The 26,318-nt window shown below is 32.4% G+C and overlaps 1 protein-coding gene across 1 annotated transcript in view; it reads left to right on the top strand.

The window, feature by feature from the left end:
• Positions 1-24,172, top strand: part of PLOD2 (procollagen-lysine,2-oxoglutarate 5-dioxygenase 2) — a 117,839-nt gene extending 93,667 nt beyond the window's left edge. The window contains exons 8-20 of the mRNA XM_061167810.1: positions 955-1,056; positions 4,309-4,434; positions 6,535-6,656; positions 9,842-9,946; positions 12,193-12,318; positions 14,721-14,862; positions 16,002-16,064; positions 17,070-17,183; positions 19,828-19,893; positions 20,917-21,021; positions 22,191-22,337; positions 22,442-22,567; positions 22,738-24,172. Of these exons, the coding sequence (XP_061023793.1) occupies positions 955-1,056; positions 4,309-4,434; positions 6,535-6,656; positions 9,842-9,946; positions 12,193-12,318; positions 14,721-14,862; positions 16,002-16,064; positions 17,070-17,183; positions 19,828-19,893; positions 20,917-21,021; positions 22,191-22,337; positions 22,442-22,567; positions 22,738-22,893 (1,500 nt within the window). The 3' untranslated portion in view covers positions 22,894-24,172. The remainder of the gene's footprint in view (positions 1-954; positions 1,057-4,308; positions 4,435-6,534; positions 6,657-9,841; positions 9,947-12,192; positions 12,319-14,720; positions 14,863-16,001; positions 16,065-17,069; positions 17,184-19,827; positions 19,894-20,916; positions 21,022-22,190; positions 22,338-22,441; positions 22,568-22,737) is intronic.
• Positions 24,173-26,318: the final 2,146 nt, after the last annotated feature.

The following is a 26,318-nucleotide window of genomic DNA, read 5'->3' as shown; positions in this document are numbered from 1 at the left end:
GCTTGGGCCCTTGGCCCTTTGGGGAAGACCCCGAGGACTGTGATGCCCCCCCCTGCTTGTGGATTGCTCCACTGTGGGCATGGGTTCTGACTAAACTGCATCTCTGCTCCTCCTACCTGTCTCATTGTTGCTTTTTCTTCTTATCTCCAGTTGTGGAAAATATTTTCTGTTAGTCTTATGGTCGTTCTCAGAGATGGTTCTCTCTATGTAGTTGTAATTTTTGTGTATGTGTGGGGGGAGGTGAGCCCAAGATCTCCCTACTCTGCCATCTTGTTCTACCTCCCCTCCCCACTCTAGTTTATTATTGATAGGGTTTGTGGGGTGGCTCTAATTAGAACTTATTCTAGGTCTTTTTTAATCTACAGGCTTTCTTTTCCTCAAGTCAGTATTCCAGAATCACTGCCCAGAAGCCTGGGTTATAGTGAGTACCATAGTTTCTCAGAAGACTTTAGTGCCTTTTGGTAATAAAAGTATATACAATATTTGTTTTGTGTGGTGATGGTGGTAAGAGGTCACATTGGCACTAACCCATTCCCTGTACATGTCTAGACTGAGCCTTTAAGCATCTTTATATTATTACTAAATTACTGTTCACATAACTGCTTTTATTTGTTTTGATTAATAAGTTTCATTAGCTCAATTAAAACTGTGTTAAATTGTTTGACATATTTCTTTAATGGTGTCTCTTCTTATTTTTGATATAATGAAATGTGACTTTTATGATGTATAATGCATTTTTTGGCATTTCTAGACAAAGTTTGCTTTCATTTATGATTCACAGTCTGTAGAGAACTTTGTTTATTGTGTATTTCTGGGTGACAGATATTCATAGAATTATTAAGGGGATGTACCTAATGCAGAAAGTATGCTTTGAAGTTAGAGGTTTATAGAATGAAAGTACATTGATGGGAAAGTCTTACTTTTGTTAATAGTGCAGTTTTCCTTCTTTTCCAGATCCTCCTGAATTATTTTGGAAACTATGTACCTAATGCATGGACACAAGATAATGGCTGCACTCTTTGTGAAGTGGATACAATTGACTTGTCTGCAATAGATGTGAGTGGAATTGACTCTGGATGAAATGTAGTAATAAAAGTATATTTTCATGAAATGCAATGATTTGTAAAATAAAAACAACACATTATTTTATAGTATTGATAATTTGGTAGATGATAGATTTATAAATCTAAAGCAGGATGACAGAAAATTGCTGGATATGTGTATTTCTAGAAAAACCAGATAATAATTGACCCCAATTGACCCTAGTAAAAAGGGCTTAGTTGTTAATATTTACTAGCTTGCTATGAGTGGGAATTCTTGTTTTTAGTCTTTAACTTGGTCAAAGATTGAGGAAAATAATGGTTATAATGTTTCAGTATTTTTATTGACTAATTTTATCTGTGCTTGATTTTCAAATCTGATGATTTAAAAATAATAAATAACTAAGGACTATTTTAGTATTTTATATATAGTAACATATTAATTTTACAAATCCCATAGGTTTGACTGAGGTTTACAGATGAGAAAACTGAGGTACCTCCACATTAAGTAACTTACCTAAGGCATGCAATTTTTTTTTTTTTTTAATATTGGAAGTGTGATTTGAATTTAGGCAATCTGGTTCTAGACCCTGTAATTTTGACCACTGTGCAATTTTGCCTAGATGTCACATATATATTATATGCCAGGCATAGTGCTACTTTATACACAGATTTCATACAGAATTATAGCTATAGTTTGCCATTTATACTTTGAAGATAAACATGCCATTGGAAGTAATTATTATTTATGTATAAAATGTTTTATGCATCCTTTTGTCATCAACCAGAGCAGTTTTAGGATATCCTGTAGTAATATTTTTCTTCCAAAAAATGGCTCTTATAATTTGGAAGTCTATTACGTGTATGAACAATGGGTTCTAAGGATAATTTTGTCATTAAGACTGATTGTTTCCTTCACTTACCATAATTTTGTTGAATATCTACAGCATGCCAGATAAGTGTAGACACAAATAAAATTCCCCTTAATATAGTTCTGGTGACTTCTGGACCCATGCAAATTCAAAATAATATCACTGTAAAGTACTAAATGTCCTGAATTAAGTAGTTTCTGTTTTTATCACTGTCTGAAAGGGAGGATAAAGAGTAATTTGTTCATATTTGGGTGAGTCTGAATAGAGCCCTCTTTTACCTGAAACTAAGATTTTTTTGGCCAGTCTCTGAAATAACAAGCTGAATGTTTCCTATCTGGAAAGAAAGCCAGAAAATTTCTGAATGAAGCTGCATCATGAAGATGTTTAAAAATTCATCCTGATCTTTTTTTCAGAAGAGTGCTGTCTTCTGGAGGGAGAGTTAAAATTTTTTATCTGTTTGGTTTCCTGTTAACATAAACTTTCTAGTGCCAAGACAGAAAAATATTTATATTATAATTTTTTATCTTTTTTTTTTGCACATAGGAATAACTTGATTCTCAAGCCGTTTTTGTCTTACAGACTGCTAGAAAGGAAAGCCATTTTATTATAAAAATAAATTCCTTATGTATTTTATTTATTTAGTAATTATGCCTATAAATATTAAAATTATATGAGTAGTTAAGGTCTAGGGCTACCATATTCTAAGATGTGGGCCATAGGCAAGTTTCTTTATATGTAAAAATGATAATGGTTGTCTCAGAGGATTGGTAGGAGGCTTAAAGAAATTACACATATATGTTGATGTATACAGTGATATTTTATATGATAAATTGTATATATGAAATGCTAAGCTTTGAATAATACGTAACTGTTATCATCATTGGTGCACTGTTGTTATCATTAGTGTATAAAATGAGCTTAGATTGATAGTGGAGATATAGCGTGTTGAAGCTTAACTCTTTACCTACTAATTCATGTGTTCTGAGTTGCTCTAAATCTCCTTTTCCTCATATTGTAAATTTGGGATAATAAATGACTTCTAAGGTTATTATGAAATTTAAATGACATGCATCACTTCATTTGATAAGGGAGAGTTGTCATCCAGTTTTTACTCATTTCCCCTATTAAATTGAGAACTCCTACAAGGTAGATTTTTTTTTCTTTAGTTGTTTGTCTTTGTTTATTGACTTAGTAATAAATATTTGGGTAACTGAATGAATACATACAATGAATTGATATGTACAACCGTGTTTGAGTTGTACTTCAATCCACACAAATTAGGTTATCATCCAGATGACAGAGGAATACATGAGGTATTATGTGTGAAAAGATGGGGGAGAGGTACCTAATTTGGTGCTGAATATATATGGCACTTTAAAAAATCTGTAATCTTTATTTTTAGAAGTTTTTTGTTATTTAAAATTTTTTCTTGATCAATAGTGTGATGTTCTTATTTGTCTTTTCTTTTTACCTTTTGATCTCCTTCACCCATCTGTATATAATTTGTAATTTAAAAATCTAAAGTTAAGCTTCAAGACATGGATTTAAAAAGGTATTATAAAGAAATCTTTCATATAGTTTCAATAAAAATACCATACTATTGCATGGTTATTTACTTATATTTCTGCCTTCCTCAACCATTTGTAAGTTTCCAAGCCAGGAACTTTCCCTCCATTTTCTAAATGCTTCTGATCACAAGGATTGACTAATAATAGATATTTCAGAATTTTTCATGAAATGAGTGACAGATAAGCCATCTTCTAACACTTACCCAAATAGAAATTAAGAAAATATATAAAAATCGATACAAGATAAGATATATTAGTGATGCAAAATAGCTTTCCTTATATATAATAATGAAGCAAAATAAAGAACTATCAGTAAAATGATATTAATGATTCATACATAAAGTCTCATGATTTTAGTAATGAGACTTAATGAGGTTTCTCATAATAATCTCTATGATTACTTTATTTGAGGCACAGATTAACCATTCAGTTTCCAAGCCATAGAAACAAACAAGGAAGCACAGTTAGCATTTTGATTTCTGAGATGAAGCTGTCAAAATAGATTCATATATAAAGAAAGTTTCTTTTAGGACTACTTTAAAGGGAACATTAAATAGTAGAGGAAGCAATAACTTTAATTATAGTGTCCCTGTAGTAAATATAGTAGTGAGGTTCCTCTTCAACTTGAATCATAATGTCAAGATGTTATTCAGTAAAAATCATTGATGGGGTCTACAAAAATGTATTAGAGAATTGCCACTGGGCAATCAACGTTATGTTGTACTGATATTATAGTATGTTTTGTGCTGTATTGATTAATACTTGAATAGAATTTAAAGTAAACCCATGCTAATGATAATTTGTTTTTATGTTTGACATAAAACAAAGGTCTATCCAAATGTAACAATAGGTGTTTTTATTGAGCAACCAACCCCTTTCCTACCTCGATTTCTGAACACATTGTTGACTCTGGATTACCCAAAAGAAGCACTTAAATTCTTTATTCATAACAAAGTAAGTATTTGATAAATGAATTATTTTATATGAAAACGTTGATCTTAGTTGAAACTATTTGTTATTATTTGTTCATGTCTAAAAAATTTTAAAAATTGGGTTAAATTATGTGGGGGTTTTGAAATCATTACTGCTTTGCCTCTTTAGGGGGCTTCCCTTGTAGCTCAATCAGTAAAGAATCTGCCTGCAGTTCAGGGGACTCGGGTTCAATCCCTGAGTTGGGGAGATCCCCTGGAGAAGGAAATGGTGACCCACTCCAGTCTCCTTGCCTGGAAAATCTCATGGACAGAGGAGCCTGGTGGGCTGCAGTCCATAGGTTCGCAAAGAGTTGGGCAGGACTGAGCGACTGACACTTACTCACTTACTTGCCTCTTTCGCACCTAAGTATTTTCAAATACAGTAACTAGTATAGTACTGAGATAAGCCACATGAAGCTGTCAGTTTTTTTGTAGATCAGAAATGGTTGACTATCAGCCATTTTAATAAATTTAACCTAATAGATAGTGAAGAGATGTCAAAGAGTCTATAGTCCTTTGCCTTTGGGTTCGTTCTGGTACTTACTTTTATAGAACTGGTCATAAAATCATAGCTAATGATAATATCTGGGTTTCCCTGGTGGCTCAGATGGTGGAGAATCTGCCTATATTGCAAGAGATGCGGGTTCAGTCCTTGGGTCAGGAAGATCTCCTGGAGAAGGGCATGGCAACCCACTCCAGTATTTTTGTCTAGAGAATCCCATGGACAGAGGAGCCTGGCAGGCTACAGACCAGGGGATCGCAGAGTCGGATGACTGAAGCAGCTCAGCATGCACTCAGTGATAATACTTAACATCAGAACTTGAAATGTCTTGCAGATACAGCATTGTTTTGATTAATCACACAATGGCATACTCTTTCCCAAAGGCTTTTGATATTTTCATTTCCTTCAAAAAATATTCAGATCCTCCCAAATACCTCCCACATATAGTCTAAACTTAAAGACATTTTTCCTCAATGTTTTTCCATTTACTTATCTCTTTCATGTTGAAACTGTTGACATTATTATCATCTGGAGAAACTCAGTAGCCATGAACTATATATTTTTTCTCTCTTTTGTCTTAATACTTTTAGTTTGACATTGTTCTTTCTGGTATACATATCAGCTAGTCATTCGCCTTTTCCAGAGACTATTTTATTTAGTATATCTGCAAAAAACTAGCTCAAATAAGTTTTAAAGGGTGAATGCATTGAGCATTTGCTTTTTGTAAAATGCATTGTAATATATTACTTATATTAAAGTATTTTCTTTTTATGAAATATGTCTTAAACTTTTCCTCCTTTCATAGGACCTAAAACCCCTTGATAACAGGAGTTTTTATCTTCTTTTATTTAAAATATTAACCTCTCTGCAGCTTTTGTATGATGTCATTTTAACGAGCTGTGAAAAACTTTCAAAAATACTTGTGAGATTTGATAAATAAAAGGCTCTGAAGTTCTCTAATGATGGAGATAATCTTATCTAAATTTTAGCAGTCGAATCACACTAGTTTGATGATTTTTGATGTTGATAATTTTCTCATCATATTTCTTTATCAATAAAATCTTATCAATTTTCCCTTCTTTTTGTAAAAAAATGACTTTTTATATGACCATAAATTTTTCTCTCTGATTAAAATAACATTGTAATATTTATTTTATAAAAAACATAACAGATTAATCAGTTAGGTTTAATAGATATTTTTATGGATATTTTATAACACATATCTAAGATTCTCTACCACAAGCCTTTTTTCCCTCTCAAGTTAGAAATGTTTTATAGCACTTAGGGATTAAATATTAATGCAAGGATCTGTCGAGAAGTAGATATTAAAATAATTTTAAAGTATCTTTTAAAAAATTCCTAAATATCTTATTTTAGGTTCTTCCTGTGATATTTAGATGGCATTTAAATATGTAGTGTGTTTAATATAGTTATCATTTTGTCTGTAATTGAGTGAATATGTGAATTGTGGAGTTCACAATTTCGAATGTGAAACCATCCTTCCATATGAAAACTTCAGTTGTCTTTTCTCTCACTTCTTTTTTTTTGAAACTAATTTTCAATTTTTAAAATATGTTACAGGAAGTTTATCATGAAAAGGACATCAAAGTATTTTTTGATAAGGCTAAACATGAAATCACTACTCTAAAAATAGTAGGACCAGAAGAAAACCTAAGTCAAGCTGAAGCCAGAAACATGGGAATGTACGTTTTAGCAAATATAAATTCCACCAGTATCTACTAAAGAAACTTTTCTTCAAAATTAATATTGTAAACTTGGATGTCTCAACTGTGTGTTCACATGTGTGTATATGTACATGTGTGTGTGTACATGTGTGTATCCACACAGGAACAAGCCTCTGCTTTAGAACTATATCTATGTTTGAGTGTATTTATGTCTAAAGGGCAATTAAAATTATTTACAATTTTCTTTTAATGGCTGAAAGTCAATATATTTAATGAAACTATTAACTGAACTTCAGTTCATGATTTAAATCCTCAGACAAATGAGTTATGTGACTGATGTAACAGTGATTTAAATATGTATTAGCTGAAGGTTTTGTGAGACAGAAATGTATGTTTCAGATATTTTAGTTACCTCCTGGGCTTCCCCAGTGGTTCAGTGGTAAAGAATCTGCCTACAATGCAGGAGCCACAGGAGATGCGGGTTTGATCCCTGGGTTGGGAAGATCTTCTGGTGGAAGAAATGGCAGCCCACTCCAGTATTCTTGCCTGGAGAATTCCATGGACAGAGAAGCCTGGTGGGCTGTAGTTCATTGGGTTGCAAAGAGTTGGACATGACTGAAGCGACTTAGCATGCATGATCTAAATAGTACTATAACCAAATAAAGTAAATACTTTAGGTCCTTTGTCTAGCCCCTTTAATAACTTCAGACAGATTATTTATAAAATTTTGGTTGCAGTAAAGACAATCATTTATTCAGTGATTGTTGAATATGTCCATCAGTGGTTAGAGAGCTACTAATTAAAAGGTAAGAGATGGTCCCTTCTTAGCAGGAGATATTCTTGTATTGTGCTATGGTCGCTCTGCTCCGAGTGATCAACAGTGCCTACTGTGGGCATATAAGGACTGGCAGGAAAGCAGACCTTGGAAAAATCAAACTGATGTTAATACTAAGGGTTCTGTAACTTAATCATTGGAGAGTACATGGGTCCACATTTAGAACCTGTTTTCTCTCATTTAAAAGCTTCTGTATGTGCTCTGTTGTGTCTGACTTTGCCTCAGCACAGTATTCTGTAATTTGCTTATGTCATTACAATTATCAGCAGTTCATTCCTTTTCATTGCTGACTAGTATTTTTCCATATGAATATATTACAAGTGCTTTATATTCTCTACAATTGATAGGCATTGGGTTGTGTAGAGTTTTAGGCCATTATGAATAAGACTGCTAAAGAAGATTCTTTATTAGAAGTGTGAATACAATGCATTGTGTGTGTGTGCATGTGTGTACATATATCCTTTAGAATATATTTGGAAAATACCAAGGAATGGACTAACTAGGGCACAGGGTTAGGACAGATTATGTTTAACTTTTTAAGAAACTGCTGAATAGTCCAAAATAGATGGACATTTTACACTTCTAACAGCAAGGTGGTATAGCTCCAGCTGCTCCACATGTTTGTCAACATTTATTGCCCATCTTTTTGTTTTAGCCACCCTACTGGGTATGGAAAGATATCTTACTCTGGCTTTTTAAGTATTGCCTTTCAATGAGAAGAAATTTTAATCTTAATAAAATTCTGTTTCATTTTTTATGCTTTGGTATTTATTTTCTATTTAAGAAATCTTATTCTAATGTCATGAATCCATTGTTTGAAATTTTTCTTTCATAAGCTTTATCATTCTATTATTTATGTCTAAGATGTTTCAATCTGCAATTCATCTTGAAAACATTTTTGTGTTTTGAGTGAAGTAGGGGGTCAAATTTCATTCTTTGCAAATGAAATTCCAGTTGTTTCAATACCCCTTTTATTTCTGTTTTTAAAATTATTTATTTTTTAATTGAAGGATAGTTGCTTTACAGAATTTTGTTGTTTTCTGCCAAATATCAACATGAGTCAGCCATAGATATATATAAGTGCCCTCCCTCTGAACCTTCCTCCCATCTCTCTCCCCATCTCACCTCACTAGGTTGTTACAGAGCCCCACTCCTTTTTAATTTAAGGCTTTTCTTTTCCTACTTAATTGAGTTGGCCTTGGTCCTAAATTAGGTGACTAAATATTTTTGCGTGATTGGGAACTCTCTATTCTATCTTGTTGCTCTAAGATGAATGCCACACTTCATTACCAAGAATTTATATTCATCTTGAAATCATGTAGTATAAATGTTTCAATTTTTATCCAAGATAATCTGGGCTGCTTTTTAAAAAAATTTTTAGTTTATTATTTTATATTGAGGTATAATTCACATATAATATTTGTCTCAGGTGTGCAACATAATGCTTTAATATTTGCATATGTTGTGAAATAATCACCACAATCTCTAGTTATCATCTGTCACCATACATAGAGTATTTTAAAATAATTTCCTCTAATTTTTCTTTTTTGCACAATTTTAACTATCTTCCTGTTGTATCCTGTTTGACATTTGCTTAGAAACAAATGTGTTTTGGAGATAAATATTGTCAATAGCAGAAAGTGATAATTTGGATCAGCAGTGATGGAGGAGAGCTCAGAAGGAACCCCAAATGCAGAAACCACAATACTTGGAAGCTTGTCATGTATCACAAGTAGTTCATTCCTTTGTGTTCCTGATGATAATGCTCCAGACTGTACCAGGAAAAGCATATATCATAATCCATGTCCCCATATAAAAAGCAGGACAGTGACTATGTTAGAAAGAATTCCATGTAAATCAAGTTTAAAAAGTACTGATACCTAAAGAGTTACACACCTGTAGCTCCAAGATTTCACTTAAACTAAATTGTAGATGTACAGAGTTTTGCTCTGTGGGTGTGTGTGTGTGTGTGGGTGTGTGGAGAAAATACTTTGATTTGTGAAAAAATTCTGTTGACAAAAACATTAGTATAAAGTATGTTTCCCTTTTAGAGAGGACTAAATGCTGAATCATAAATTGCGCATTTGACCTGATGCTTTATGGTTTAAAGTATTTCATGGCTTGAAAATATATTTCACTTGCCCTAAACTTTTTAGTATTACTCTGTCCATGAACATCTGTGTTGATCAACTGACCATTTTGAAATTTAAAGTAATATTTACCCTTTTGGATATTGTCTTACTATTTTGATTAGAAAAGTACTTTAGAAAAACCTTATTTTACGTGAGATTTATGTTAACATTTTTCAACCAATATTTTCAAATATTTGGTTTACTTAATGCTTATTTTATTTCTTTTTCAACAACAGGGATTTTTGCCGTCAGGATGAAAACTGTGAATATTACTTTAGTGTGGATGCAGATGTTGTTTTGACAAATCTAAGGACTTTGAAAATTTTGATTGAACAAAACAGGTACTGTATATGATTCAATGTCAATTTATTTTAAAATTATAATTATTTTCTGCATTTATGTGGACATGCCATAATTACTTATCTGTGTTTAGCAAATTGAGGAAACTCACAAGAGATTATTTTCTACAGCTTTCAATTCTAAAAGTTTGTATTTTTTAGAGAAGTCAAATAGGAAATAACCTGATGAAAATTTAGATGTATTCAGTATGTTACAATCACGAATGTAATGTTTATTAATTATATTTGGCCTATTTTTTTTAAACTAGATGAAATTGTGATCGATCTGTAACATTTGGAATTGCTTTATTTTCTAAAGATATTTTTAAAGTGGAATTTCATAAAACTTCTGACCTAAAAAGTTACTACAAGCAGAGTTGGAAGTTCTTAGAATTTGAAAGAAATTTCAGAGGTGCACATTACTCCACAGACTGATCTGTGATTTTATTTAGTACTGAACTAATTATCACTAGGCAGTACCTGTTTTTATTTAGCCAAACTGAAGTGAGAAAATGGCACAATCTATACCATCTTATAGTGATTTAATCTTTATTTTAGTAATTTACTGCTAACACTAGTGAAAGTGAAAAAAAGCGAAGGCGTTAGTTGCTCAGTCATGTCTGATTCTTCACCGCCCCATGGACCATGTACAGCCTGCCAGCCTCCTCTGTCTATGGGATACTCCAACTGAGAATACTGGGGTGGGTAGCTATTCTCTTCTCCAGAGAATCTTACTAGTATTAATATTTCCACTAATAACCCACCTTTAATGAGTGCTTATTAAGTACCAGGTATTAATCTATGTATGTTCACAAATATTAACACAATTATTTCTCTTAACAAATAGAGTGGTTAGCAATGAAATGTTAAAATTGCTGTTTTGAATTTGATGATTAAAATATGTAAGATGTCTGCTGCCCTCTATTAACCCATCCTATGTATAATTGTCAATTTGAGAATTCAAAATCTAAGGCTGCTCAGTATTAATCTTAGAATTCCATACTCAAAAACATTGAAGCACACAGCAGATGGATTTTCACTTTCATTGTCTCTTTGCCCAGCTCTTTCAGGCAACTAAGATTATAATGAAAAGATTTCTTTCTATTAAGTGTTTGATCTTGTTAGTTGTCTTGAATTATCATTCCTTAAATTAACATAATATGTAGATTCTAATTTATGTTTTTATTTCCAGTGCTGTGGGTATTCTAACAAAGCAGATTATAGATGTATCTGGCTAACATTTTATTCTAATAGGAACCAGGAAAAATAAACTACAAACTGTTTTATGAAGTGTATTTGTAGACTATGTGTTACTTTTCCATAGGTAATGGAAGGGCACACGTGGTCTTCACAAGATTGGAGTGTTGTGAAATGGTTTTTTTGTGGAGATAGTTGGTCTATTACCTCCCTCTTGAAGGAGTTGTGTGAGATTTTCTTCAGAATTGTGTCACACTACTATAATTTAGATCATTTTTAAGTTAATTCTAGTGGAATTTCAGAATTTGTTACTTCATTTGAAACATGTTGATGCATTATAAATTAGATTTCCTTAAGAAGAAATCTGACATGTTTTGAATTTGTAACATGTACTTGTCTCAAAGGGACTCCTTTCCTGGTAAATAGTGAGACAGCACTATTCTATTTTGTTTTCTAAAATAGTCAAAAACCAGAAAAATGTTCAGTGTTGCCAGGGCTAGCACAACCCATTATAAAAGTTAAAAAAAAAAAAATTGCAACATACTTTAAAGTAATTCAGGACTTAACTTTAGGAAAACTGGCCTATTTACAGATATCTCAGCCCATCTTCATAAATTTTTTTATTCAACAAATATTTATGAGATACCTTAATGCACTAGGGACTGTGATGTCTGCCTAATAACAAGGAAAGTATTTGATTTCATTGAATATAATTTTTGAAATATTTAAAATAAATGATTAAGGTAGTTTCACTTTTATTGGATGAAAGTATGGTCCTTTTAAAAGTTTTTTTTTTATACTTTCATTCACATTTTCAATTACTTTTTCTCTTTTATTAGTCTTTTTATCAAGCATGATTGAAAATCAGCAATGTACTTGTTTAAGGAAAAGTGAAGGGAGAAATTCCTTTCTATTTTATTTTAGTTTTTTGGACTAACTGCATATGTGTTAAATAAGGTTTATTGTTTTCTGTGTCATGTTAAGCCCCAAACACATAATTTTGTGGCAGTTAAAAAATGGATAATTATGTGAATTTGTTTCTCCCTCCTTAGGAAGATCATTGCTCCTCTTGTAACTCGTCATGGAAAACTGTGGTCCAACTTCTGGGGGGCCTTGAGTCCTGATGGATACTATGCTCGATCTGAAGATTATGTGGATATTGTTCAAGGGAACAGAGTGTAAGTTACTTGATTTGATCTTTTCATGTGAAATATCTTTATGTAAAGATATGGTCTTATAATATTATATTGAGTTTTCAAACATTTTTTAATCTCTTTCCTTTATGTTAAATGGAAATTTGAAGACCTTGGAGACCACTTGTGATCCTGCAATACTAGTATAAAACTAATATTTTAAAAATTGTTCTTAATGTCATAAATCTTCAAAGGCACACACTCTCAGTTGTGGTAAATGCTAAAAGGTAGTGTATGATTACCATGGGTAGATATCTTATGGTTGTTAGAAGAGGGGTATTTTTTAAAGTTTGGAAAGGGAACTTCATTTAGCTAATTTATTTAGTGGCCAGGATAAATGTTGTTTGATAGCTTATAAACTTTATAAATGAGTCAACAAAAACACCAACAACTAAACCTTCCATCATTTCCTTTTGAAGAATTTTCTGTGTGATATAGCTGGTATTCTGCTTTAAAGAGAAGTTTCTTCACCGTATAATTTCCATTTTCTAGAGTTTGAAAAGAGTATACTTGCTACAAAGTATGTGCCTTATTTATACTTATTTCAGACACAGAAGTTGAAATTTTTTAAACTAAAGGATGGTCACAGTTGAATTAGCTTTTTGCTAAGGTTAAAATAGAGAAGAATGTCATCCTTTTTTTTCAAACAGCTGACTTGAACCAGAGTGACTGAGACATTAAGTGCTTTGCCTAATTTCTCAGATACATCAGCTCAATTAAAGAGGGTTAATGTTTAGAAAAAAAAAATCATACAGTGTTTTTGAACAGTTGAGTTGTGGAGATGTTTTTCTTGTGAAAATTATAATAGGCATGTAATAGTTAATTTGAATGATATAAATGTCATAAAGTCTTTTGTTAGCTACAGTTAAGAAGCATGATAACTGAGAAAATATTATTGCAATCATATTCTGTTGTTTCAAAATACTTTAATAGTTTCTGGGATGATTTGTATAGACTATACGCCTGATGTCCATGGGTGTGGCACAAATAAGGCTTCACAGAAGTGGAAATAGAGAACTCATATTTCATTTAAGCTGTTTTAGTTCAACTTCCTGTCATTGTTGTCTAAAGGAAAAGAATAAAGTAGAGGCTTTTGATTTAGTTAATAGAAGAATGTACCTTATATATAAGAGATGCATGAAAGAATGACATCTTACAACGTGTGTGTGTGTGTATATGAAACAGTGTACTCTTTACCATACCAGTGATTAGTTTCTGAATTACGTGGGCACACTATATATTTTTGATTGAACATTTCCTTTGAAGCTCATCTAGTAAGACAAAATGATACTATGTATATTGCTTTCAGTCTCTGACTACATTTCCTTGGTCAGGATCTTCCCTTTCTGTTCTGTGAAAGCAAAACATATCCCTTCAAGTGAAACTTCTGTTTTATTGTTTTTAGGAAATGAGTCATGTTCAGAGTAAGCAGACAAGTGTGGGAAAGAAAGAAGGATGAAATAAACAGTGTCTTCCATCACTTGTGTACTTCAAGCTATGTTTATATCTTCCTTTTTCTACAGACAATTGAGATAGCTTAATGACTTTCGAAAAACTGTATTTTAAGAGAATTTTAGGCTGTGTTCAGTGGTGTGCTGGTAAATGTCTAATAACTGATTCTTGAGGTTAGAAGATGCCTTGGTTTGTAGTTTTGCCCATCTTTGTCTTCTGAATACATCTACTATGGCTGATTTCAAGCTTTCAATGTGGTCACTGAGTGTAGACTTGGGAAGGGAAGCTCAGTGCTCTGGGAAGCCACTGTGAGCTGGATGTGATGTTTTTGCTATCGAAGTGCTTAATCATAAATGCCCATCAGGATATTGTACTCTAACTGGTCAACAAAGTGAGGGATGACAGCTAAAATGCCAAACACATCAACTTTAAAATGAAGTTTATGTAGGGAGATACTAATTTAGCTCATAATATGGATCAGGAAAAATCCTCTGGAGAAGGGATAAGCTACCCACTCCAGTATTCTTGGACTTCCCTTGTGGCTCAGCTGGTAAAGAATCTGCCTATAATGCAGGAGGCCCGGGCTTGATCCCTGGGTTGGGAAGATCCTCTGGAGAAGGGAAAGGCTACCCACTCCAGTATTCTGGCCTGGAGAATTTCATGGACTATACTGTCCATGGGGTCACAAAGACTTTGACACGACTGAGCAACTTTCACTCACTCGCTCATATAGTGTTTACCAAATAATCTCATGTATATGTGTGTGTATATATGCCAGATATCATGAAATGTGTTTGTATCTGTGTGTAACTTGACTCCATAGTTTATATATGCAAAATTTTAAACATACAAGGCATTTGTTTTAAAACCATAAAAATAAAACTTTAAATATTTTGTATTTGTGGTATTTTGGAATGTCTTATCTTTACTTTCAGAGGGATATGGAATGTCCCCTACATGGCTAATGTGTACTTAATTAAAGGAAAGACCCTCCGATCAGAGATGAATGAAAGGAACTATTTTGTTCGTGATAAATTGGATCCTGATATGGCTCTTTGCCGAAATGCTAGAGAAATGGTAGGGAATATGATGATGGCTTGCTTGAATGTCTCTGTAAGATGGCTTGCTTTACCGGTTGATGTGTCATTTGTTTTGATGACCTTTTCTTTCTAATTTGTAAGTACTAGCCAATTTTTTGGTTCTGTATTGAACTATCGGGAGCAATTATGGAGAATAACTTGCCTGTGCAACACCTGCAGAAACAATTGGAAAAAAGTTTGGCTTAGGCTAACTCACAGGCAACAATAAGATATTCAATTGTAAGCATAGACTGGTTACAAATCAACTTTGCATTTTTAATAATTTGTCTTTAATTTGAAATTTTATACTGAAAAAATCTGACCTAATTAAACTTAATAGATGAAGCCTGGGTGAAATGATGATTTACATATTTAAGAAAAACACACTTTTGTCCTAAAGTCAGTATCCAGTATTTCTCTGTCATTATTCATCCCATGCTTTCAAAAAATAGGTCCCTTACCACTAAACTGGGAGAATTAAAATATGTAGTCTGTTTATGTGAAAAATTAATCATACATTGCTAGTCTATAATATATTTTCATTATAAAACTTGAAGTGATTGTAGAAAATTGTTTTCAAAGTGTATAAGTGTGTCTTAAAACATACTTATATGGTTTTATGTTTTAGAAGTGATTGGGTTGTTTTATTCAAATTTGTATAAGCAAATGTGTTTATGGAAAAATCAGGAAAGTTGGCAAGTACTTTTTTCTAGTTTAATAAGGCATGTGTTACTTGAAATATGTTTGTTTTTCCTACAAACTTTGTCCATTGTTACACTGAATGTACTCAGTACTTGTGATTGTAATTTGTGCTCATGTTTGGCTATTTGACTCAACAGCGCACCCTGGAATGGCCTCTCTTACACTTTTTTTTTTTTTCCTTTTTCTTAATTTTGTATCTAATGAGAACTCTTACTAAGGAATGAGCTTGGATTTATGTTTGACCAACAGAAAAATAAAAAAGGGCTGGAGTTGTTTCTTTATGTGCACTGTAAGCTTTGCTTGTTCTGCATGCTGTCTGTGAAGGACATTTCAGAATGTCAGCTTTTTCTCAAGGGCTGCTATTTTTATTTACCTAAGAATACCTGAGAGAGTGGATGTGCAGGTCAACTTACCCAATCCTTCTCTTCATTTTAGACTTTACAAAGGGAAAAAGACTCCCCTACTCCGGAAACATTCCAAATGCTCAGCCCCCCAAAGGTGTTATTTTATTTACTTTTATTTTTGTTTATTTATTTAAAATACTAGATACTGTATATTGCCTAAAAGTAAAGTTTCTTTAAGAGTCTTCTTTTCATTTAGCTTGGTGTGAACTGTTAGTATTCACTGGTTCTGAATTTGTACATGTGAGCATGTGTTTTGTGTGTTGGGGATAGGCATGTGTGATATTCAGCTGTTAGTTCTTCAGACTGATTTGCATTTTATGGGTGACAGATGGAAAAGTTAAATACAAAATTCACTTTCACTAGTTTCTCCAGTTTTTGTTTTTGTTTTTTTTTAAGGCGAGAAGAGGTAGGAGTATGTATAAAGTACATCCTGATTAAAATGAGATTTGATTACTCTTCACTAATTTTCTTTTTATTAATAACCAACTCTTTTTACCATTAAAACAGGTACAAAAAGAAACAACCTTACCTTAATGGTGTTTGCCATATTTCTTAGGTTTGGGGCAAGGACAAGAAACTGATTTTCTTTAGTTGCCTCTTAATGCAGGAGTAAATTCTGTGTTCAATCTTGAAACATCAGAACGTAAAAGTATGAAATAGACTGATAAAATATTGACATTTGAATTTTTGTTTAAAAATGTGATATCTTCTTTGAAAGGAAAAGAAGCCAAAAGAGGTACAATTAATTGCACTTTGGCGTCTCAAAAATATTTCTGCTTTCAAACAGGAATTCTTTTTCCCTGATGTCTACATCTAGGACCAATGAGAAAGGGACAAAAACAGTCCTTCTTCCTCCTCTTTTTTTCAGTTGAGTGTCAGTGCTATCAATTAGTTTTGTGTGGTGTCTGAATTCGTAATTAATCAAATTCTACTTTTATTTTAAATTATGCATGTTTTATATGAAAAATAAAAATGCATGTTCCTGAATAAGAGATAAAAGTTGAAATTAATATCTTTTGTAAAATTTTTCATGTGGTTAAACTTATTTTCTCATATTTTCCTCCAATATTATTAATACTATTATTTTTTTGGTATATAGGGTGTTTTTATGTACATTTCTAATAGACATGAATTTGGAAGACTATTATCAACTGCTAATTACAATATTTCCCATTTTAACAATGACCTCTGGCAGATTTTTGAAAATCCTGTGGTATGTATTTCATACTCAGCTTCATTTATTACTTATTTTTTGTAACTCTAAATGGATATAAATCAATTAGGTTAATGATACAGAAATACAGCAAGAGACTTTAAAGAAGTATTTTTAATTATGTAATCACAGGCCTAATTTATTGTATTTCTTGTCTAAGAACTTTCTTTTTAAAGATATATTAAGTTTGGATAACGGAATTATCAGTTTCTTTGATTTCTCCTAATATTTCTGTTATATGTATTTCAAAACAGCAATAAATTTTCAATCTGAATTTCAGAAGAAAATGTTTATGAATAGCTCATGTATGACAATATTACATTTTGACTTTCAGAAAGAAAATGCAAGAAGTTAGTTTGAGAAAATGCATTTTAAAATAGTTTTTAAATAAAAATTCTGGGAATGTACTCTAAAGATAGCTAGAGAAAACTGCAAAGTGGAATCAGCATATAGAGAAAGTCTTAAGTTGATGAAGCTATGTCCAAAATTATTTCTTTTCTATAATTTTTGAATCATGCAGGAATTAATTCATTTTTGTCTTAATCGGTTTTCTTTAGGCAAGATGGCACATTTATTCAAGGGAAAATACTCACTAAAATCTATTTATGGTTTTTTTACTTGCTATTAGTCAAGTTTTAAATTACGAAGACTCAATCCACCTGTTGAGAATTGTCTTTTACTTTGTAGAAGTGTTGACTTTGGGGAATAGTAGATTTAATGGTCTCTAAAACTCTGTTGTTGGAAAAAGAATATCTTTTGACTTTTTTGTGTGTCTTAAAAGTACTGTTTCACTTTAGCGGCGTATCTCCATCTTTCACAGGAGTAGAATTGAAAACGGACTCTTTTTTAAAATGATGAGGATGGAATTACCTATTTTACTTTGGCACTAGAACACTTGGTATTTTGAGAGATACAACTATTTGATTTCTTGGCTAATACTAGCTTCCTGAAAAAAAAATCCCAAGTTATATCCTGAAGTGTAGATATTTGTATGAGATTTAAAATCTTTGGAGAGTATGCAATGAATATATCAGAAATTGGAAATGGTTTTCTTTCCATGGCTTTGTTCTAGTTTTGGTAAATTAGCTTGACTGATATGTCTCATGAAGGATATCCCATAGCAAAGTATTTAATATTACCCCATTATCAGAACTACTAAGAACTTAATAAAGTCAATTTGTTCAATGATATTTGAAACCAGTCTAAAATAAAAAGTTAATATTAATGCTTTAATGTAAAATCTTAGGGTCTTATTTCCTTAACTTCAAAAAATCTACAATGATACCAAAAACGAATACTTAAAAATCTTTAAAGATTCTGAAATGTTATGTATGATTATTTACTTTTAATTCCCCCCCCCATATTTTAGAATCAGAGAACCAATAAATATTAAAGGGGATAATGAGTAACTTGATCCTTATACATCCTATACATACTTTACACACTATGTATAAATTAATTTTGTTAAAGAATTTGAAGATAGTTTTGGTTCTTCCAGATCTAAAAATATCTGAGTTACATATAAGCAGAGAAATGTAAAACTAAGAATGGCAAATAAATTATCAGGACCTTTTTTAAATGTGGCCTCAAAAGATATATTTCAGACAAATATTTTTTGAAACATATTTTGATTGAAATTATTTTGAGTCCTTACCTCAGTTTTTCCCTACTTGCTTACTATTTGTACTTTGCAAAGAGAACACTAAGAATTTTGTTAAACAGTCTAAATATATTTAAGAAAAGATCATTGTGGATATTGAATCTTATTTTAAGATATGCCCTTTAAATATTGGGTTTTTAAGTAAAACACTTAACCCAGGAAAGAGATTCCTTAGTTGATATTGACAAAAATTGTTGTATCTTAGTGTGAGGTTGGTGTGTCAGTGATTAGGTTAAGAGAAGATTCAGGTGCATGAGTTAGTATGAAGAAGATCTATTTTTCAATACATGGTCTTAAACCTTAATTTCTGTTAACTGAAAGTTATGATAATGTTAGTAACCCCATTGAACATTCTTTGATACTAATCTAAAGCTGAAGTGAAAATACACATTTTGAATATATCTTAAAAAATCAAAATTATTTTAGAGTACTTCACTATAAAAGTGTATAAGCAAGGCCAAGTTGATTAATTTGCTAATTTTTACTAATGTTTGTTGCTAGAGTTATGTTCCCTATCTTTCACTTTTAAAACACGCATATTTGCCTACAACTATGTATAAGTGTCCTGGAGGAGGGTATGGCAGCCCACTCCATTATTCTTACCTTGAGAGTCCCCATGGACAGAGGAGCCTGATGGGCTACCGTTGGACATGACTGAGAGACTAAACACACACAACTCATGTATATCCATAGAATATAGCATACAGATGTAGAGACTATAAGATTACTCAGAATTTAAAATAGAGTTATAAAACTGCATAAATAAAGACTTTCACAGAATGTTTTCAACATACAAAAAAATCAGGCAAAGTTTAGAAAGCATAAACTCTGGTTTCTGAAAGTTTCTATTTTGTCTACTACACATAGTTGTTTATAAATTGCTTGAGCAGTTTCTAAAGTGCATATACTTTATATTTTCCTTTAAAGTATTCGTGGAAAGGTTTTTGCTTTAATCTGAACAATTGATTTTTTTTCCCCCCGTAGGACTGGAAGGAAAAGTATATAAACCGAGATTACTCAAAGATTTTCACTGAAAATATAGTTGAACAGGTTTGTATTAGAAATTACTATGATATATAGAGCATTTTTGTTATACTTTCTAGTAGGGAATATTATTAACATAATACTCTCTAGCAGAGGGTGTTGTGAAAGTAGAGAAACTGTCCTTTAGGTAAAGTTCATGTGACTTAATTACCAATTTTACAGCCTTGAAGGTCAGATAGTTTAACATGTAGAAAAATGAAAATTAACAATAATATTAAGGTCATGCTATTTTTTTTAGCATACTCCCAATGTCATAACCATTTCAGAAATAAATTTTTGACAGATCTCTGGTGTAAGCCTCTTTCAGTGAAAGTTCATCTTTGAAGAAATTGGACTCCAAACATCACTTCTCAAAGAGGTTTCTTTCAAAATGAACTCTGCTTTAGATTAATGTTCCAAATTATTGCTAATACCTTATTTCAGAGAATGTAAAGGGTCTTTAATTCTGAGATGCTGTTATTTTGTTCACTGTGAGAAAGGAAAAAAAATACTGCCAATTAAACTATGACGCACATTGAAAGAGCTCTGTTAGACTTACTGAGGCAAAGGTGTTGTATGTCATAGGGCACCGTATACATAATAACATTTCATTTCAATGACAAATCATAATGTATCATTTAAAAAGATGTGTCAAAGAGCAGGTCAACAAATGTAGCACCAACTAGATGTATGTATGCATGTGCACACATGCATTTGCACACATGCACACATGTTGAGAACAAAATCAGCATCTGACCAGGTGTACATTCCCTGTGTCATTAGCAACTATGTCACAGTGGCTGCCTAGCCAATCATGAGTCTAAGAACAGGTCTTGACTTCATAAAGGTTAAAATGCAAAAAAAAAAAAAAAAAGAAATTGTTTTTTAAAAATCTATTGTTTGGAACAGTAGTGTCAGTATTGTTGGGCAAACTTCTTAAAAAGACATCTAAGTGAGATAAATACTGAATATTACTTTTGAAATGCCATTTGTTAGTAAAAAGACATAAAATGTTACTCTCTTAATGGTGGTGTCATGTTTTATATGTAGCCTTGTCCAGATGTTTTTTGGTTTCCTATATTTTCTGAAAAAGCCTGTGATGAATTGGTGGAAGAAATGGAGCATTATGGCCAGTGGTCTGGAGGGAAGCATCATGTAAGTTATTATTTTACATTAAGAACTAAAATGTGTATGTAGGGCAAGGAGGAGTATAGGTATTTAGAGAAGGTGAAGGAGGTTTGTACTTTTTGTCTTAAATCTCTGAGTCCTAGACCTCAATGAAGGGGCTACCTAAGGCTGTCAAGAGAACTATGATTTTCATCTAATTCTGCCAATCGTTTTTTAACATTTGATCTATCTGGGCCTCAATTTTATCTCCAATTACACTGGGTGATCCTTCGGGGTCTGTGTCCCCTGGCTGGGGATGGTAAGGTCATATAGTCCTATTGTGTGATATTGCTCTTCTCCAAGGCCATTTTTTTTTTTTTTTAACTCTGTGTTTTCACAGTGAGCTATAGTGAAAATACCAAAACAAAGTTTATCTAGTTGACTGATAAAGCTATTTTTTTGTGTGTAAACATAGGAAGGAGGAATCTGTTTGAATGCCTTTGGTGTAATACAGTATTGCATTTACATTCAAAGACTTGACAGGAGGCATTCCTGTTGGTGGTTCAATGTATTTCTTTTCCTCTGAGAACCCACAGATACCAGGTCCTTTATAGGACCAAGCAATTTTAGTGGAATACTCTGGAATATTAATGCCTCTGCTCAAATATATACCCACCTAGTCAGCTGATCAGGAAGGCAGAAGTTTGAAGTATGTGGAAGAACTTGAAGTTGGCAGGTTGTAGGAAAATGAAAAGCAATCATGGAAGGAATTTGGGGGCCACAAGATAGAAGTGAGAAGATTGGCAGGAAAAGTTTATTTTCAGTGACAGGTAGTAGTCCAAGGTGCAGACAAACAAAATCTATGCCCATCAAGCAGCTAAGACTTCCTGAAGGGTCAAAAAACTCATTTTTAAAGGGACATGAAAAGGCTTTGGTGATCAATTGTATTTATTTTCTCATTAGACCTCAAATATCTGTTAAATAAATAGGAAAGCAGTCTACTTACTCTATAATACTTTGCTTCATAACTGATACATTTGCAAAGCCATGTTATCTAAGTTATTTTGATAGTTGTGCAATAAAGCAGATGGTACACCATAATTGAACTGTTATTTTTATTGTCTATTATGATCTTGTGGTTGAAAAAAATTCCAAGACAAAGTCAGTGTGAATTGCACATGGACCACACTTTATAATGTCATGAATGCTCTTTCCAGGATAGCCGTATATCTGGTGGCTATGAAAATGTCCCAACCGATGATATCCACATGAAGCAAATTGGTCTGGAAAATGTATGGCTTCATTTTATCCGGGAGTTTATTGCGCCTGTCACACTGAAAGTCTTTGCAGGCTATTATACTAAGGTAGTTATCCTCCCACTACTGCTACCTACTCAGTTTTTACACAAATGTGCTATTTTATGTTTTTATTGATAAGCGAATCCATTAGCTTACTTTGCTTTTTTTAGGGATTTGCACTCTTGAATTTTGTAGTAAAATACTCCCCTGAAAGACAGCGCTCCCTTCGTCCTCATCATGATGCTTCTACATTTACCATCAACATTGCACTCAATAATGTGGGAGAAGATTTTCAGGTTATTATGGTTTTTCTATTTTATATTTTTTCAAAACAAATATGTCATTATGAAATGGCCTTTGCCTTATCTTTTTTTTTTTTTAGATTCTGCTTAGCATCATTTGAATTTTATCACTCATTAAAATTGAAATATAATAAGTTGATACATTTATTTCTCTATCCTTCTAGGGAGGTGGATGCAAATTTCTAAGGTACAATTGCTCTATTGAGTCACCAAGGAAAGGCTGGAGTTTCATGCATCCAGGGAGACTCACCCATCTGCATGAAGGACTTCCTGTTAAAAACGGAACGAGATACATCGCTGTGTCCTTTATAGATCCCTAAGTTATTTTCTTTTCATTGAATTGAGTTTTCTTTGGAATGGATGACTGGCATGAACATGCCTTTGCAGTTGTCCTTGAGAAGATGAGAGGAATATTTAAATAACTTCCACAAAACAACTTCACTTTAGGCCAAACATTTGAAAAACTTTTCCTAAAAAAATTGTTTGATATTTCTAAATGTCTGCTCTGAGCCTTAAAACACAGATTGAAGAAGAGAAAGGAAAAAAAATGTAAAAGCAATTATTTATTTCTATGCCTTATTGTCTCTGAGAATAATGACAGTTTTCCGAATTTGTGTTTTAGTTGATTCAGGTACAGATGTACAAGTGACAAATGAGACTAATAATATTTTCTTATTAAAAGAGTGAGAAGAATTTTGTTTATCACCATGTAGACAAAATGGATATAAATGAAAATTTCAAGTTTTGAAATGCAGGAAAACTGGAGTTCTAACTGGATTTGTATGCGACTAATTGCATAAGTACTTTCTTTGACCACCTATTCTGGGACGTTTTTTGGTGGTTATTGAAGGAATATGAGGAAAAATATATAATGCAATGTTTTTCCTCAAGAAACTTAGCAGAAAATACAACTGAGGTACATATCCAGTGGAAAACATTTTTGTTTAGATTGTTAGATTGTTTTTTACATTTGCCTTAGAAATCAAGCCTTATGGTCCTTCAGATAAATTTTCCAAGGTGGATTAGATTAAGTAGATGTTAGATTTAGGAAAGCTTTCAAGTCTTTTGATTTCTTCAAAAGTACATCAAGCATCAACTTAAGATCATCAAGTGCCCTTAAGTCAAGACAGGGTCATTTTTAATTCTAGAAAATGAGGAAAAGGAAAATTTCATTGAGATTTAGTAATAACACATGATTTTTTTTTTTTTAATAAAACACTAAGTACTTGAATTTTGTATCAGGAAAATAAAGTTGGTGAGCCTTTGTTCTTCCCTTTTACCTTCTGTCTTCCTCCTAATTCTTTTTTTCAGGAGGGTGATTCACTTTTTTGTCTTCACAGCATAGTCTCCATTTTATCCTTCTTACTGTTTTTATTACTTTTCTTTTATCCCACTTTCAAAAAATTTCCCAACACAAACAATTTTGTGACTTGATTTTTTCACCATTATTCTGAGTGAGGTTTAAATATTCTCATTGTAGCTACTGTTTTTAATTTAAAGGTTAAACTTGAAAAAAAAGTTTTAAGTCATGGTGCCAAATTTCATTTTTCTAACACTGTGTGTTAGAAAATTATGAAAAATAAAATAATTTAAAATGTTTCTGTTCTCTTTATTATTGGTCATTTATGTTTAGAAGAGAATGATGGTGGGGGGGGGGGGACTGAAAGAATATCTAGATAGAATAAGCTGTGATTTTATTTTGCTTGGTATGTTTACTGATATCCAAACTAAATGAACACTATTTATTGAATTTCCAATTGAATTATAGTATCTTCCATTTCAGACTGACTAGGGAGTTCATCTGATTTATTTCACAAGTGAGAAAATAGACAAAACATTTGTTTATTATGTATGTATTTATTCAGTGGTGTTTTTCAAGTCCCTACTATGGTCCAGGCACTGGCCCAGTCACTAAAAATGTGGTGAACAAGATGTTATAATTACTGAGAGATGGATTTAGGAGATAAAGAGTTGTAATTCTACCTTGTTTCTGCTCTTTGGTGGCACTTCATATCCAATAATTTCTACTATCCATCAGTTTGGTAGAAGACATTTTATTAATTATTTGTGAATTATACTATTGTACTTCAAGGATGCTCTTCTAAATATGTACTGCTATGTCATGGATACCAACCATTCAGAACAGACTTTGGTTATAAAAAATAGTTCTACTAGTGTAAGCCAGCTTAATGTCCCTTCTGGTACATTTGACATGAAAGACATAAGTAGATCCTAATTCTTTACAGTTGTGGGTGGTGATTTATAGTAACTATTTTAATCTCATGCCATGTTTTCAGAAATTGGATGAAGGCAACCAGTTGAGCATATTTTCTGTGTTCCCCCTCATCCCAGACTTCTTGAAATGATATGAAGTGTACTCTTAAAAAGAACAAGTCATGATTAGTGAAAGTGTGACAAATGTCCATAAGTAGATCAAAAATTTGGAAGATGGAAAACAGGCAGGATTAGATGGATAGAGGAAGCTGTAAGCTGACACGTGTTCAGCTTTGGCAACCAATAATCTGTTCTCTGTTTCTGTGAGTTCAGTTTTGTTTTTTTTTTGTTTAATTCCATATTCAAGTGAGAACACACTTATATGTGTTTGTCTGATTTACTTCACTGACTACAATGCTCTTGAGCCTCATCCATGTGGTCACAAATGGCAATATTTCTTTTTCATGGTTGAATTATATTCCTCCTCTTGCAAATGTGTGCACGTGTGTGTGTGTATACACATCATATTTTCCATTTTCTTTAACCATTCATTGATTAATAGACACTTTAGGTTGTTTCTATGTCTTGGCTGTTGTAAGTAATGCTTCAGTGAACATGGGAGTGCAAACAGCTTTTGGGGGTAATGATTTTGTTTCCTTTGGATGTGTTCTCAGAAGTGGAAGATCATATCATTGCAGTTCTTAATTTTTTGAGGAACTAAAATCTTTTACTATGAAAATATATTTGTGTACTAATTTTTAATTTAAAGAAAGATAAAAACAGTAGAAAGAAGCAATCCTATTTGTAATTTAATTTGAGTAAAGGAAGTGTATTAATGACAATAGTAAGAATTGGTGACGGTACGTGTATATGAGTGTGTGTGTGTGTTTGTGTGTATACATATATTACTGAAGGGCTTTAAATGCTAATGTTATCTAATTCTTAATGTGCATGGGAATCAATGTGAATATTTTCCCTGAGTATGGATACTTTAGTAATAGTCCAATATGTTAATTTTCTTCCCTTTGCTTTATTTTTGAAAAATACTAGCACTTTACCTTTATTGGTAACTTACCTAACAGATCAAGCACCTTTCTAGAGAATAAACATGGAAAACAATTAACATATAAATTGAGTGATTCGTGCTAATGACAGAATCTCTTTGCATATTCCTTCATTCCTGTTTTCCTGTCTGTCAAATATCTTTCTTAATTTCATTGCTTGCTAAACCCTAAAGCCTATCTTGTATGACATTTTTGGGGCCTGCCATTCATTGGAATAGAGTGTCCATACAACAAATCCCTTCAAGTTGTAGGAAAGTCAAACAAAATTATCAGTTAAGAGTCAGTTTCAGTAAATACCTAGAAACTGGGTGTTTTGGAAAATTGAAGTCTTTAAGACTTCATGAAAGCAGACTTTGTTAAGCAACATTGTTTATCTGTGATGTTTCAGAATAGCAAGCTCCAGATTTCTTTTAGTATGAGTCTTTGTATAAAAAGCCGTTGGAGAGAAACAGGGGGAAAAACATAAA

Source organism: Dama dama, chromosome 19, assembly GCF_033118175.1.
Source record: "Dama dama isolate Ldn47 chromosome 19, ASM3311817v1, whole genome shotgun sequence".
Taxonomy (NCBI): Eukaryota; Metazoa; Chordata; class Mammalia; order Artiodactyla; family Cervidae; genus Dama; species Dama dama.
This window is presented reverse-complemented; position numbering and strand designations above follow the sequence as displayed.